Source organism: Pelophylax lessonae (assembly GCF_965119305.1).
Source record: "Pelophylax lessonae genome assembly, chromosome: 2".
NCBI lineage: Eukaryota > Metazoa > Chordata > Amphibia > Anura > Ranidae > Pelophylax > Pelophylax lessonae.
Genome location: NC_138769.1, coordinates 449,325,526 through 449,338,890, shown reverse-complemented (window position 1 = coordinate 449,338,890; position 13,365 = coordinate 449,325,526). Strand labels below are relative to the sequence as shown.

At 41.6% G+C, this 13,365-nt stretch overlaps 1 protein-coding gene across 1 annotated transcript in view; it reads right to left on the bottom strand.

Annotated features, from left to right (window-relative positions):
- Window positions 1-1,708: 1,708 nt before the first annotated feature.
- The window catches only part of MRPS9 (mitochondrial ribosomal protein S9), a 176,842-nt gene continuing 165,185 nt past the window's right edge, over window positions 1,709-13,365 (bottom strand). The window contains exons 8-11 of the mRNA XM_082247389.1: window positions 11,983-12,151; window positions 4,090-4,198; window positions 2,792-2,961; window positions 1,709-1,889 (exon numbers count right to left, since the gene is read on the bottom strand). Coding sequence (XP_082103515.1) covers window positions 1,798-1,889; window positions 2,792-2,961; window positions 4,090-4,198; window positions 11,983-12,151 — 540 coding nt within the window. The 3' untranslated portion in view covers window positions 1,709-1,797. The remainder of the gene's footprint in view (window positions 1,890-2,791; window positions 2,962-4,089; window positions 4,199-11,982; window positions 12,152-13,365) is intronic.

Below are 13,365 nucleotides of genomic sequence, written 5' to 3'. Positions count from 1 at the left end.
CCATGTATCTGAACCTTTGAGGGACGCCAAACGAAGCTCCTCCCTAATTGGCCACCATCTTGGAAATGCAGCCATCTTAAGGAACCTGGTAACTACTATTCTAAGCTAGCGGCCATTTTAAATATGGTAATTATGCCTTGCTAATTATTTGATTATTATTCAATATTGTTTATGTACTTCCTTAAATGTTTTACATTCATATTTAAGGGGTAACGAGAGTACAATCCCAGCCCATCCCATCCCAGTATAAACCATATGTAGATTTTTCTCTAAAGAGATGATTTTTGTTTTTATAACATTTTTATTAATATCAGATTAAGCGCATTATTTGCGATTTTAAGTCTTCCGTTTTGCATGGCTTATTCTCACTTCATCTGCAGTGAGGTGATTATCAGGTTTTGCACTGCGCAGACGATTGTGGTCTGATTGTATAGTATACTTAAATATGGTTTTTACTACATCTGGGGAAATGGTAATCTTGCTTTCGTTTCACTCTAACTTTGTTTCAGTTTCACTTTCATTATTGAGCTACACATCACATTGCATTGCATTAATTGTTTGAAGTTTGTATTTTGGTGAAGTTATATCTTTTTGGTGTCATCTTAAGTTTGATCATTTATCGTGATTACATGTCTCGTGAGTAAAACTTTTTTATATATTCCATACTATAGACTGTTTTCACTAAGATTGGTATATGCTTTTAAAAAGAAATTAATCAATAAAAAGAACTCGCTACATATTGGTTTATGGAATAAGTTGAGATTCTCCTTTCACACAGATCTTTGCTTATTATTAACCATAAATAGATACTGTTATAGTCAGAGCAGTATCAACATGCTGACATAATGGAGGCACAGCGAGATATTAATTATTATTAATTATTAATTCTGACAGTGCCTATAGTGGATCCAGACTTCGAGCTGTCACAGTATACCCCCAAAGGGGTCTTCACAGTCTGGAGTCCATTGGGATTGGCCACAGACCTGGATCAGGACTTTTAGAGCACCCTGTGGCTGACTACACTCATTGCACAAAATGTTGAGGTTAGAATCCATGCAGGATTGCACAATTTAGCAATATATAGTGAAAGAATTTATTGAAGTATACAAAAATAAAAAAATAAATTAGTTGATTTATCTACTAATTTCTCTGTAAGGGAAGAGAGGTCCATCACCTTAGGACTAGAGATGGGCTCGAGTGTGTTCAGGATCTTAGTACCAACCTACCTGCCCAATCCCACTTGGATCATTTCTTGATCTATGCAGCTGCGAACCGGGAAATGTCTCACTGCCTGTGATTAACCATGTGCAGTGTCAGCTTTCTGGTGGGATCAGGCAAGTGGGTTGGGACTAAGATTCTAAACATGCCCGTGCCCATCTCTAGTCCAAAGGTGATGGACCTAGTGAAGGACACTAGCAAAAAAACTGATGACCCATGAAGTGTGTTAGGGTTATAGGGGACAAGCCCAGGGATATGTCCTCAAAAGGTTTGCCAGTGTCCAGTCAACTGACAGTACACATCTAAGCCTATAAAACAGTCTATAAATACTCAACCTGTATCCTGCACTGGACCATTAAAATATTCATGGATAAATGTGTTTTTATGGCTTTATATGTGGTTCAAACCATTCTGGCTGCAACGTGTTTGCATATCTCACCCATTAACCTTGAATGAAAGTTTAATTTGTAAATTGTACAGTCCTTCGACATTATGTATATATTAAACTTTTATTAGAAAAAAAACATCTATTAGAAAATAATCATTTATTATACAGCAATCAATCCCACACTCAACAGATCAACGCTTCCTCCATGTAAACTTTCTTCGAGCACCCTCCTGGCCAGGTTTCTTTCGTTCCCGCCTACGTGGATCTTCAGTGAGTAGTCCAGCTAAAACACACAACAAAACTCAAATGAGCTACAAAAGCCAGACAATATATATTTTAGTTATACTTTTTAAAATGATTCAAAAGGCTGAAGGAAAGAAAATTGCTTGATTCCCCCATTAGCACAATGTTGATGGGGGCAATCCTTCCTGCTGCGCCACTGTAGTCTAACAGCTTGAGGTTTCCTAGCTTTCAGAATGCAATAATCACTCCTGGCAGCTATAGCCGCCAACAGTATTCAAATGACAAAAACCCAGCAGGCTGGTTGTACTGAAGTCAATATATCCACTTCAGTACAACCAGCCTGCCAAAGACTGATCAAAATTTGTATGGTTCCTATTAAGCCGGCTGAATTTATATCCATCTATGGCTGGCCTTACTCAGGCACCAACAGTTGGGAGCTTCTAGGACGAAGTTGTAGCATAAGTAGCAGTTTCATGATTATGACCATTTTAAGATAAAATTGACAAGGTATTCTCCTGTCAGCATTAATTGCATGGAAATGTAATCTCGACAATAGAAGTATGCCTATATCAAAACGATATTTTCATCTGTCTCCATCCTCAACTGTTCATTGGTTTGCCACTCCTAGATGTTTTCTGTATTGTGGTTAAGGATTTGTCTTTGAGTCATCGTGGTATTGACTTTCAGTAACCTCATAGGAATGATTTTAAATGGTCTAATGTGTTTGCATGCAAAATGAGGCAAATGGACATATCTGTATCACTTTTATTCAATTTTTAGAGATTCTGAAAGGGAGAAGTGGGGTTAATGCAGCAAACATAATCTGCTGAATCCAGCTTTTGGAATATGAATATTTTTTGTTAAAACTGCAATTCCCATGCTAAATAAGCATTCTCTGAAACTATGGTATTCATTTTGCAATGAAAAGAATGGCTCCCCTACCTTGCCTCATAGCTTCCACATGACCCTCTGAGACAAAGCTAAGCAGGGCCCTTGAAATGGCCAGTCGGATGGCTCCAGCTTGTGATGATCTTCCCCCTTCAGAAACTGTGCACTCTGCATCATATTTTCGAAGCCCGTCAACAAACTGAAATGGGAACATAAGCTGCTCCCTAAAAAAAAAGAAAATACAGTAAATTAGTAAATGAACAAATATAATAATAAGCGAGAAAATAAAGAAAGCCATATTTTTAAACCCAGTAAACTTCCAACCTCCACTGTCCAGCATCTATTTCAATGGAAAGAGTATTTATTCAGAAACCAGCCAAATATGTGACCTGTTTCATGTCATATCATGTGACTTCAACAGTAACTGTCCTTAAGAAATAAAGGAGCTCATAAATTATGTGCTTATCCTTGCCAAGTGCTACCACAATAAAGTACAGTTATACCTGCCATAAGTTTGCATGGCCAGACTGCATGTCACTCTAGTCAAGAATGCACTGCTCGATTACCACCTCCTGACTGGACATATTACTGGCAAAACATTGTAAAAACACTTTCATTTTATTCATTAATACATGTCTGATAGTCATTTGTAAAATAACATCTCAGACTATGTTTTGCTATTTTAAGTTCCATTATGTATATTTCTTATCTTAGTACTGCTCTTTACAGCTTTTAAATAACATAATTATTTATCATAAACTGTATGATACATATCAGTTTATGAAACAGATGCTACAGATTGTTTGGACAAAGATGATGCATTAGCGCGTTTTCTCCAACAGGGGGTGCTACAGAGACACAAACAACAGAAGTGTTGATATCACAGCAGCTGGATGTGTTTATAATTTGAAGGAAAAAAAAAAAAAAAAAACAGTTCTGCTCTGCTTTCCATAGTAGACTTAGCGGTCACCATAAATTCATCTTTCAATTTGCCTAGGGATTCTCAATAGGAATTGTTCTAAGCAAGATAAAAATATGTTATCTGCAGGTAGTGATCCCAGTTTTATTTTTGGAACTAGTGAAACAATTGTATTGTGATTCACACACAGGAAATGACAATTACAAATAAAGCTGTGTAAATTAATCATTATCTAATTTTAACAATTCTAGAGTATAACTGAAAGCATTATTTTGATTTTGGCAATCCATACACTATACTTTGGGCCCAGCAAAATATGCAATAAAAAAGAAAGAAAAGAAAAAAAAAAAAAAAGACAAGCAATGAGGGAAATGGGGGGAATTGGGTTTTATTCCCGACTTCTAGCCTTACATTTATAACTAAATCATTTTACCTGTCTTGAAGCACTGTGAAATAATCCAAATAATCTTCTCCATTTATGATTATGTTACCCGTTCCATTATCTTTAAGTATAACTGTTGCATTTGATGTTTTTCTCATGCCTAAAGACAAGAATTTTGTGTTAAAGGTGAATGGAAATTTAATTGACAGTAAGACTTTTAGGGCATATTTCTTACCTATACATTCTGGTAGCATTCCCCGGAAACTGAAAAGGCACCTAAAGTGCTTGGACAGTTCTGCAATATTGTTTTCAATGGCTTTAACCATCATGCATATGGAGTTTATCTGTGGTTTCTGAAAACTGCATGGTCTAGAACAGGGGTGTCCTACCTTTTGACCTTCCTAGGCCACATTGGAGGAATGGTCTTGGGCCACACATAAAATACACAAACGTTAAGGATTACCGGAGACCAGAAAAAGTCGGTCATATCACAAGATAACGATCAATGATATCGATAATGTACCTCTCTGAGTAAAGAAACTTTATTTTTTCATTATGAAAATAAAAGAGGGCGACATAACACGAGTGCAATATTGGACACTGTTTCTGACAAACTAAGGCATGGGTGTCCAACCTGTGGCCCAGGGGCTGCATGCAGGTCAAAACAGCTAAAAAATACAGGCCAACACAAAATCGTAAACCTAGAAGGTTGAATTTATTTATTTTTTTTGGAATTTTTGTAAAAATGCGTTTACACTTAGCGAATACATGCAGCCAAAGAAACATTTGACAGTGTCTCAATCGCGCCCCTTATTTGTGTCATCAGTTTTCAGCAGCACCTATGTTTTTGAGCAACTATTTTCAAGGATGAAGCACAAGAAGGGCAAACTTGGAACCAAAAGATCTGATGATCCCTTTGAGAATTCATTGAAAATTGTTACTACATCTATCCAACCAGATATTGATGCCTTAGTTCAGGGGTGTCCAACTTGCGGCCCTACACAAAATCATAAACTTAAAAATGTTGATTTTTTTTTTTTATGGGGACTTTCTTGTAAAAATGTGTCTTTCACTTAGCAAACACGTGGCCGAAGAATAATTTGACAGTGTCTCTTTACTTGACTTTTAGAGGTTTTTATCTTCCCCAAAGAAAAATATCCCACTCTTCGCAATCATTACTTATTCATGTTGTCAACTTTTAGTAGCATCTATCTATATCAGTGATCCGTGATTTTCTGCTCATCCGCTATCATTATTAGTGCATTTTACGTGTGGCCTAAGACAGTTCAGCCTTTTCCAATGTGGCCCAGAGGGCAAAAAGGTTGGCTACTCTCTGGGATGAATAGTACCGCTAGTAGATACTTGTTAAAACAATCTAGCATACATGAAATTTATTGTACATTTTCTCCCCATGGAACGTTCATACAGAACACTTAGGAACCAGTCAAATATATGACCTGACATTGCCCACTACGTTTGCAAAGGTGAAAATTATGTGTTTAGGCACAGTTCATTTCAAAGTTTGCCAACTGAATTCTGTACCTTCTCCAGGAAAACAAATAGGCGTTAACTCTACTTTTGTTGAACAAGAGTACAGAATCGTTACCCAATATGAGTACTGAGTGGATAAATGCAGAAAAGTGGCCAAACATGGATTCTTTATTTTAAATGGACAGTTTACAGATTATCAGGTGCTGCAGTGTAGTTGGCAGTCTGGTCTTTATCAAGTAAGCTAAAAGTTTTGAACAAAGAAAAACAAATCTGATATTCTGCTTATGTAGAACTATAGGCAAAACTATTTTTTTCATTTTGGATAGAAAAAGGGAGGGTTATAACCCCTGTAAGAATTTTTTTCATCATCTGTGTCCCATTGCTAAGATTTCACTTCACTTCCTGTCCCATAACCAAACAGGAAGTGAAAAAAATTCCTTGGGGACCCCCAGGTCTTCAGAACTAGTGTCCTCATTGCTCCATTACTTTTTTGGGGGACAACCCAAAATGTGGGATTTTCTTTTACTTTCACTCATAATGGTAAACAGGACAAATAGAGAGGGTGAACTTCCCTAATAGGGGCACAGACCGCAATAAAAAAAAATGACAAGTGTTCTAATCCCTCTCCGCTCTATCCAAAACTGAAAAAAAAAAAAAAAGTGCGCTTAACCAGGACACAGGAGCCCCATTGTAAAAAATAAAAGTTTAAAGAAAAAAACACCCCTCAAGAGGGAACAGCCACTCTTAAACAGCCTGCAAAACTTTGTGGCCAAAAGAAGCATCCGCAGATGCAAAAGTATCTACCTTATCTCCAAGGTATGCAAAGCAAGTTCCTTGGGATGGGCCGGCTTGGGACACAAGAAAGGCAACACAATGTCCTCATTCAAATGGAAGTCAGAGACAACTTTGGGCAGAAATGATGGACAGGGAAATAGAACCACTTTATCCCCATGGACCACCAAATAGGGACTGCGACAGGATAATGCCGCCAATTCCGATACCCTGCGGGCCGAGGTAAAAACCACCAAGAATATCAACTTCTGGGATAACGTAGACAAGGGAATCTCTCGAATATTCTCAAATGGAGGTTCCTGAAGAAACGAAAGCACTAAATGTAAATCCCATGTTGGCAAAAGAGACCATACAGTTAAAGCCACATGTCGACCCCCCTGAAGGAAGGTACGAACTAAAGAGTACGTGGTTAGTGGCCGCTGAAAGAAGATTGCCAAGGCAGACACCTGGCCCTTGATGGTACTCAAGGCTAACTTCTGATCAACACCCTGTTGAAGAAAGGTTAAGATCCGAGCCACAGAACAGGATCGAGGATGAGCGCCAACCGACTAACACCAAGAAATGTACGATCTCCACGTACGATCGTATATCTTGCTGGAAGATGACTTCCTCGCCTTCACCATAGTAGGGATCACTGATCCAGACAAACCTCTAGTTAAGCCATTAAAACCAGCGACTGTAAAGCAGGATGGTAGATTAGCCCTTGGGACAATTGGTCATCTCTAAGAGGAAGCCCCCACTAAAGAATCCCCTCAAGGCTCAGGGTAACTATCAGCAGAGAGATAACAGGGACCCCCAAGGACTCACCCTACCAACCAGAAGAGCGCCGAGAATTCTAACCAAGTATTATTATGGGCGTCATTCCTGTTCATATGTCCCGGCACAGGAAGAGGACAGTAAGGAGGAAGAGGAGGAGCTTCGGAATCCACACGAGGCTTTGGTAGTTTCCAGGACTAAGGGAAAATGACCCTCATGACATCGGGCTACACAAATATGGCCGCCAACCGGAGAACAGCCAGAATAAGGGAAAAATGTCCCCGTGACCTCATAAGGCTACACAAACATGGCTGCCAACCGGAGACCAGCCAGACTAAGGGAAAAAGTCCATCAGCTACAAACGCTAAAGCATGCTGCCAGGATCTTCCCTGCACCGGTCCCTGCAATCTACCCACACTGCAAACAGTAGGGCATGCACCTAGGGGTCTCCTACACTGGGACCCCTCTAGACTACCAGGGCAGGACATACATTATCCCACGACCCTTACAGAGTGGGGATAGCGGGGGAGACCCCGGGGTCACCACTGCATTCTCTGCCCCTCCACCAGACTCCAGGCCCAGACAGGGGGGGGAAAGAGAGTGGGGGGGAAGCCCAGCTCAGTGAGGGATTTAGGGATAGGAGGAGGGAACCTGCACTGCAGGCAGGTCTGACCATTCCTGGAGGTTACCCGTGTCCACCCCAAAAAATGCCAAAAGGGGGGAGGGGGGAATGTACTTACCCTTCCACTGAAGTAGGGGAGCTATTGGCAAGGGACCGCTGCAACTCAGACCCAAGCCCCGGCCGTATGTGACCCTGCATGACGTTTAACTCACGGGCCAGAGGCTATGTTGCGGCCAACCCATCGCGTAGCTGCGGCCTGCACACGCTCCCTGGCTGGGCTGGGGAGGGGGGGGGACAGACCACTGGATCTAGATCAGTGGTTCTTAACCTGGGTTCGATCGAACCCCAGGGGTTCGGTGGGTCAGTCTCGAGGGTTCGGCACACCCTCCACTAGTACCATTTCGCTGTCAGGGACTATTGCTCCAGTTTCGGGACCTCATCTCACCCTGTCCTGCTGTAAGGGGGGGGGATCTATATGGGAGACAGGACCTCACCTCACCTTGTCCTGCTGTAAGGGGGGAGATCTATATGGGGGACGGGACCTCACCTCACCCTGGCCTGCTGTAAGGGGGGATCTATATGGGGGACCTGGGATCTATATGGGGGACCTCACCCTGGCCTGCTGTAAGGGGGGATCTATATGGGGGACCTGGGATCTATATGGGGGACCTCACCCTGGCCTGCTGTAAGGGGGGATCTATATGGGGGACCAGGTCCCCCATATAGATCTCCCCTTACAGCAGGCCAGGGTGAGGTGAGGTCCCGTCCCCCATATAGATCCCCCTTACAGCAGGCCAGGGTGAGGTGACATGAGACATGATAATGGCATGAGAGTGGCACTTGCCAAGATAAAGCCGCGCATTTCTGAACTGGTCTCTGAAAGACAACAGCAGAAGTCACACTAATTTGTAGTGAATATTCAGTATTATGTTTTTGTGTGAAAATCATGTTTTAATGCTTTTGTTCTTTGTTCTTTGTTCTTAATGGTTTTGTTCATTTTGTGCACCTATGTATAAATATATAACTAAAATAATATATACCTATGTTTTGAATTTGAAAAAAATCATATTTTATTTTTCCAATTAGGCTCGGTTTCCACTAGTGCGACTTGCGGTGCGACTTGACACATGTCAAGTCGCACAGCAAGTCAAAACCCATTGTTTTCAATGGGGACCGTTTCCACTGCCGCGGCTTCAGTTGCCGCGACCTCAAAAGTAAATCGTGTACTACTTTTGAGCGCGACTTCCCTCTATATATGAGGGACAAGTCTAACTGAAGCCGCGGTTTACTTTTGCTACAAAGTCGTGCTAGAAGTAGCACGACTTCGTAGCCGCACTAGTGGAAACCGAGGCTTAAGAAGGGTTCGGTGAAGGCGCATATGAAACTGGTGGGGTTCAGTACCTCCAACAAGGTTAAGAACCACTGATCTAGATTATCCAGCCCATCACCCAGCCTGGCAGTTGATTGTAGATCTCCTATGAGAAAAAAAAAAAAAAAAAACCAGAGATCCCAACCGGAGCCTAGGTACTTACTCCTGACTAGACAGAATAAAACGGACTGCTTAGAGCAGAGAGGGGGGTTATATACCAATCGGACGAGGGCCCATGGGCATAGCCAGGTGTTTTTTTGTTCTGCCTAGTCCTACTCCTGGAGGGGGCAATATAACCCCGTGGTTATGATTTATGGAGCGCTGTGTCCATCGATGAACGAAAGAGAAAACTGGAGAACTTACCATAAAATCCTTTTCTCTAAAGTTCATCGACAGACACCGCTCCATCTCTTCAGAGACCTTTGGTTCTGCTCCTCCAATCAGGAATAGGCACAAGGCAGGAAAAAAGTTTAATCATGCCTATGGGGCTGTCCCTGCAGGCAGAAACCCCAAACACTCTGCTATCAGCAATCGGTTTAGTTGCAAGCAGTGTTTAGAATACAAAAAAAACCCTATTCACTCAGAAGTAGAAGTGCGGGTGGGCACCACACTGAAACAGATCACCTCCCACCCGGGATGGGGGTGCTGTCAGCCAGGGGGAAGCTGCGACTCAGGGTGTTCTAGGTCTTCGCATCCCAGCGAGCCGGTACACTCTCAGGCTCGTCCCCATCAGTTGCTGGCCAGGCTGGAAGAACTTAAGGATCTAGATTATCCAGTGCGAAACTGAAGCCGGTTGTTGCTTGGTCCGTCAGGAACTAACTTGTGAAAAAAATAAAAAATACCAACTAACACAAATTTCCCTATTAAAAGCTAAGACCAAAGTCCCAGCAGGGAGCTAGGTCCTATTCCTAAAACTAGGCAGAAACAAACTGATTGATAGCAGAGTGTGTGGAATTTTGCCTGCAGGGATAGCCCCATAGGCGTGGTTAAACTTTTTTCCTGCCTAGTGCCTATTACCGATTGGAGGAGCATAACCAATGGTCTCTGAAGAGATGGAGCTGCGTTAGGTGATGAACAATAGAGAAAAATGTTTTGCCTTTATTTATACTTTAAACCGTTATCTAAGGCCCCTTACACACGTGGCAGGCTCTGTTAAAGTCCACCTGCTCAGCAGGGAATCTGTTCTTTGATCCCTCGCTGAGCAGGTGGGTGGCTGGTCCATGTCCGCTCTGTCTATGCAGAGTGGACACAGCCCGCTCTCCTCTACTGGCATTTGAATATAAACGAACCGCCTGTCCGTTTACACCAGCTATTCCACAGAGGGGACTGATCAGGTTCGCCTGAAAAACTGACAGGCAGACCTGATTGGTCCGCTAGTGTGAAAGTGACCTTATAGAAGTATAAAAAAAACTGCTATGATAACTTCTCAATCTCGGTATATATACCCAGGTTAGTTGCTGGGAATCCAGAAAGCGCTGGAAGAATAGCAACAAAGGTATTCTCCAAGACAAAAACATCTGCATTGTTTACAGTTTCAATAAGTTAAAAATTTAAAAGCTGATATTTAAAAAAAAAAAAAAAGTGGATAATAAAAAAAACCAACTAATACAGTAATCTGTGCATTGAAAAAAAAAAAAGATATATATATATGTGTGTGTGTGTGTGTGTGTGTGCACACTGTACAGCTTGTGAAACTACCTGAATTTGTGTTGTTAACAGACATCTGTAATCCTGTATTCAGTAGAACCTAGACTGGCACAGGGACAGAACATATGCAGACATAGACATGCTAACAGAAGAGGCTTAGGGGTGTATTTTTGACCAAGATTTTCAGCAGTGAAGGTAGATTATCTGGCTGTGCGTTCTGCCAGGAGTGCATGGAACACAAGAGTGGCCTATGCAGTAGTAAGTCCTTTGGTAAGTAAAGCAATTTTCTCATATGAATTTCAACTGTGGATTTGGGTTTTTTTTGTTTGCCTAGAGATCAGCATTAAAGCGGTAGTATCACGATTTTTTTCACTTTTAACTACAGGTAAGCCTATGATAAGGCTTACCTGTAGGTACAATTAATATCTCCTAAACCGGCACGGTTTAGGAGATATTTGCAGTGCATGCAGCCGCTCGCACGAGCGGCGCATGCGCTCTGAAGGTCCGGCGGACCTTCAGCTTCCCTTGCCGGCAGCTTGCCAGAAAATCGCTCCCGCGTGCATGCGCGGGAGTGACGTCATCGCGGTTTCGGCCAATCACAGCCCTGGAGCCGCCGAACCCGGAAGAGACGCCGTAGGATCATGTCAGCGCCCGCAGCGGTGTCCGGGGGTCCGTGACGGAGCTTCGTTCTAAGGTAAGTAATTCATAATGAGCTAGTATGCGATGCATACTAGCTCTTTATGCCTTTGTCTTGCAGGGTTTGTTTTTTTTTTTTTTTTTTTTCCCTGGGTTTACAACCGCTTTAAGAAGAACAAAACCTAGTAATGATCCATTTTCCAAGTAGCAAAAAAAAAAAAAAATTCTATGCATTATAGGCAGGACTACAGTACTTGCAATATATGCACAACTGTATTATGTCATACAATGCAGAAGCTGCTCCTTCAAGTGTGGTAGGCAGAAAATGCCAATTAAGCCAAAATTAGGAAGCTAAACACATTTATTTTAGTTCTGCGATTATGTGAACTTTCCCCTGGTTAAGCATTATGACCCTACAGAGATCTATTGCAGTGTTTAATGAAAAAAAGGAGTTAATAATCTTTTAGAACTTTACAAATCACAGGGAAATTACTACTCTAGTATGTTCTATTAAAGTTTAGCTTTTAGTTAAAACAGTAGAAATTCTCCAAACTGATGTTAGAATAAAACATTACCTAGAGTTGCAGTACCCTGCCTATGTAAGGAACTGACAAGATCTTGGGGTGATTACCTTCGGCGGTGCTAAATGCTCTGCCATGCTCATCATACTGTGGTGGATTAACCATCTGTTTCTTGCTCTGAATTTCAAGCTTCTTGCTGAATTTGTGCACATACTCCTCCTCAATGCTGCTGTGTGGCAGCCTCACCAAGCGTTCCATCGTTTGTATAAAATACTGGTACTGCAAGCAAACAAAAACTCATTAGGAGGTGTCAGTGTAATTGCTATAGTCCTAGGCTGGAGCTTGGCAGAGCAGGCCTCTCATTGACATTCCCTGTCAGACTGACACTTTGGCATATGGATGTTCATTTTCAAACAGTGTGAGACAATACATTTCTATGCTCCACAAAATCCCTCAGACCTATTTTGCAGACAACAATGAATCAAAGCAGTTTTAAGCTACTCTTTTGTAATTGAAGGGATCTTGTCACAAACCGCTGCAAATTATATGAGCCTTCAAGAATTTCTCTCTACTTGCCAGCTGATTACATTTGCATTTTCTTTTGGCACTTCCTACAGATGGTGTTTAGTAAGGTTTCCCACCTTAGACTTAAAAAAGCTCTATAGAAGAGGAGCTATATTAGTTTACAAGGTAGTTGTTTCTTGTGAGTAGCACAAGAGAAGCTATTTGGTGATCACCTTTAACTACTTTACCACTAGAGCATTTTGCTGTCTTACGTCTGGGCCACTTTTTGCTATTCGGCGCTGTGCGACTTTAATTAACAATTGCGTGGTCATGCGACGCCGTACCCAAACGAAATTTACGTCCTTTTTTTCCCACAAACAGAGCTTTCTTTTGGTGGTATTTGATCACCTGTGCGATTTTTACTTTTTGCGCTACAAACAAAAAAAGAGCGTTTATTTTGAAAAAATAACAATATTTTTAACAGTTTTTTATATGAAATTCCCCCCAAAAAAGATGTAAAAACCAATTTTTTTAAAAATTTTTGGCCAATTTGTTTTCTGCTACACATGTTTGGTAAAAAAAAAAAAAATCGCAATAAGCGTATTTTGATTGGTTTGCGCAAAAGTTATTGCGTTTACTAACAAAGGGAAAGATTTATGTCATTTTTGGTGTTTTTTTTTTTTAACGAGTAATGGCGGCGATCTGCGATTTTTTTTGCAGGACTGCGACATTGCGGCGGACAGATCGGACCCTTGACTGACATTTTTGACACTTTTGGGGGTACCAGTGACATTACTGCAGTAATCAGTGCTATAAATATGCACTGTTACTGTAAAAATGACACTGGCAGGGAAGGGGTTAATTTTATTGGAGATGGAGGGGTTAATGTATGCCTGGTGCTTACTGACGTGTGGGGGGGGAGGTGACTGTGTGAGACAGGGACAGATCGGATGTCCAGCTATGCTAAACACTCCGATCTGTCACTCCCT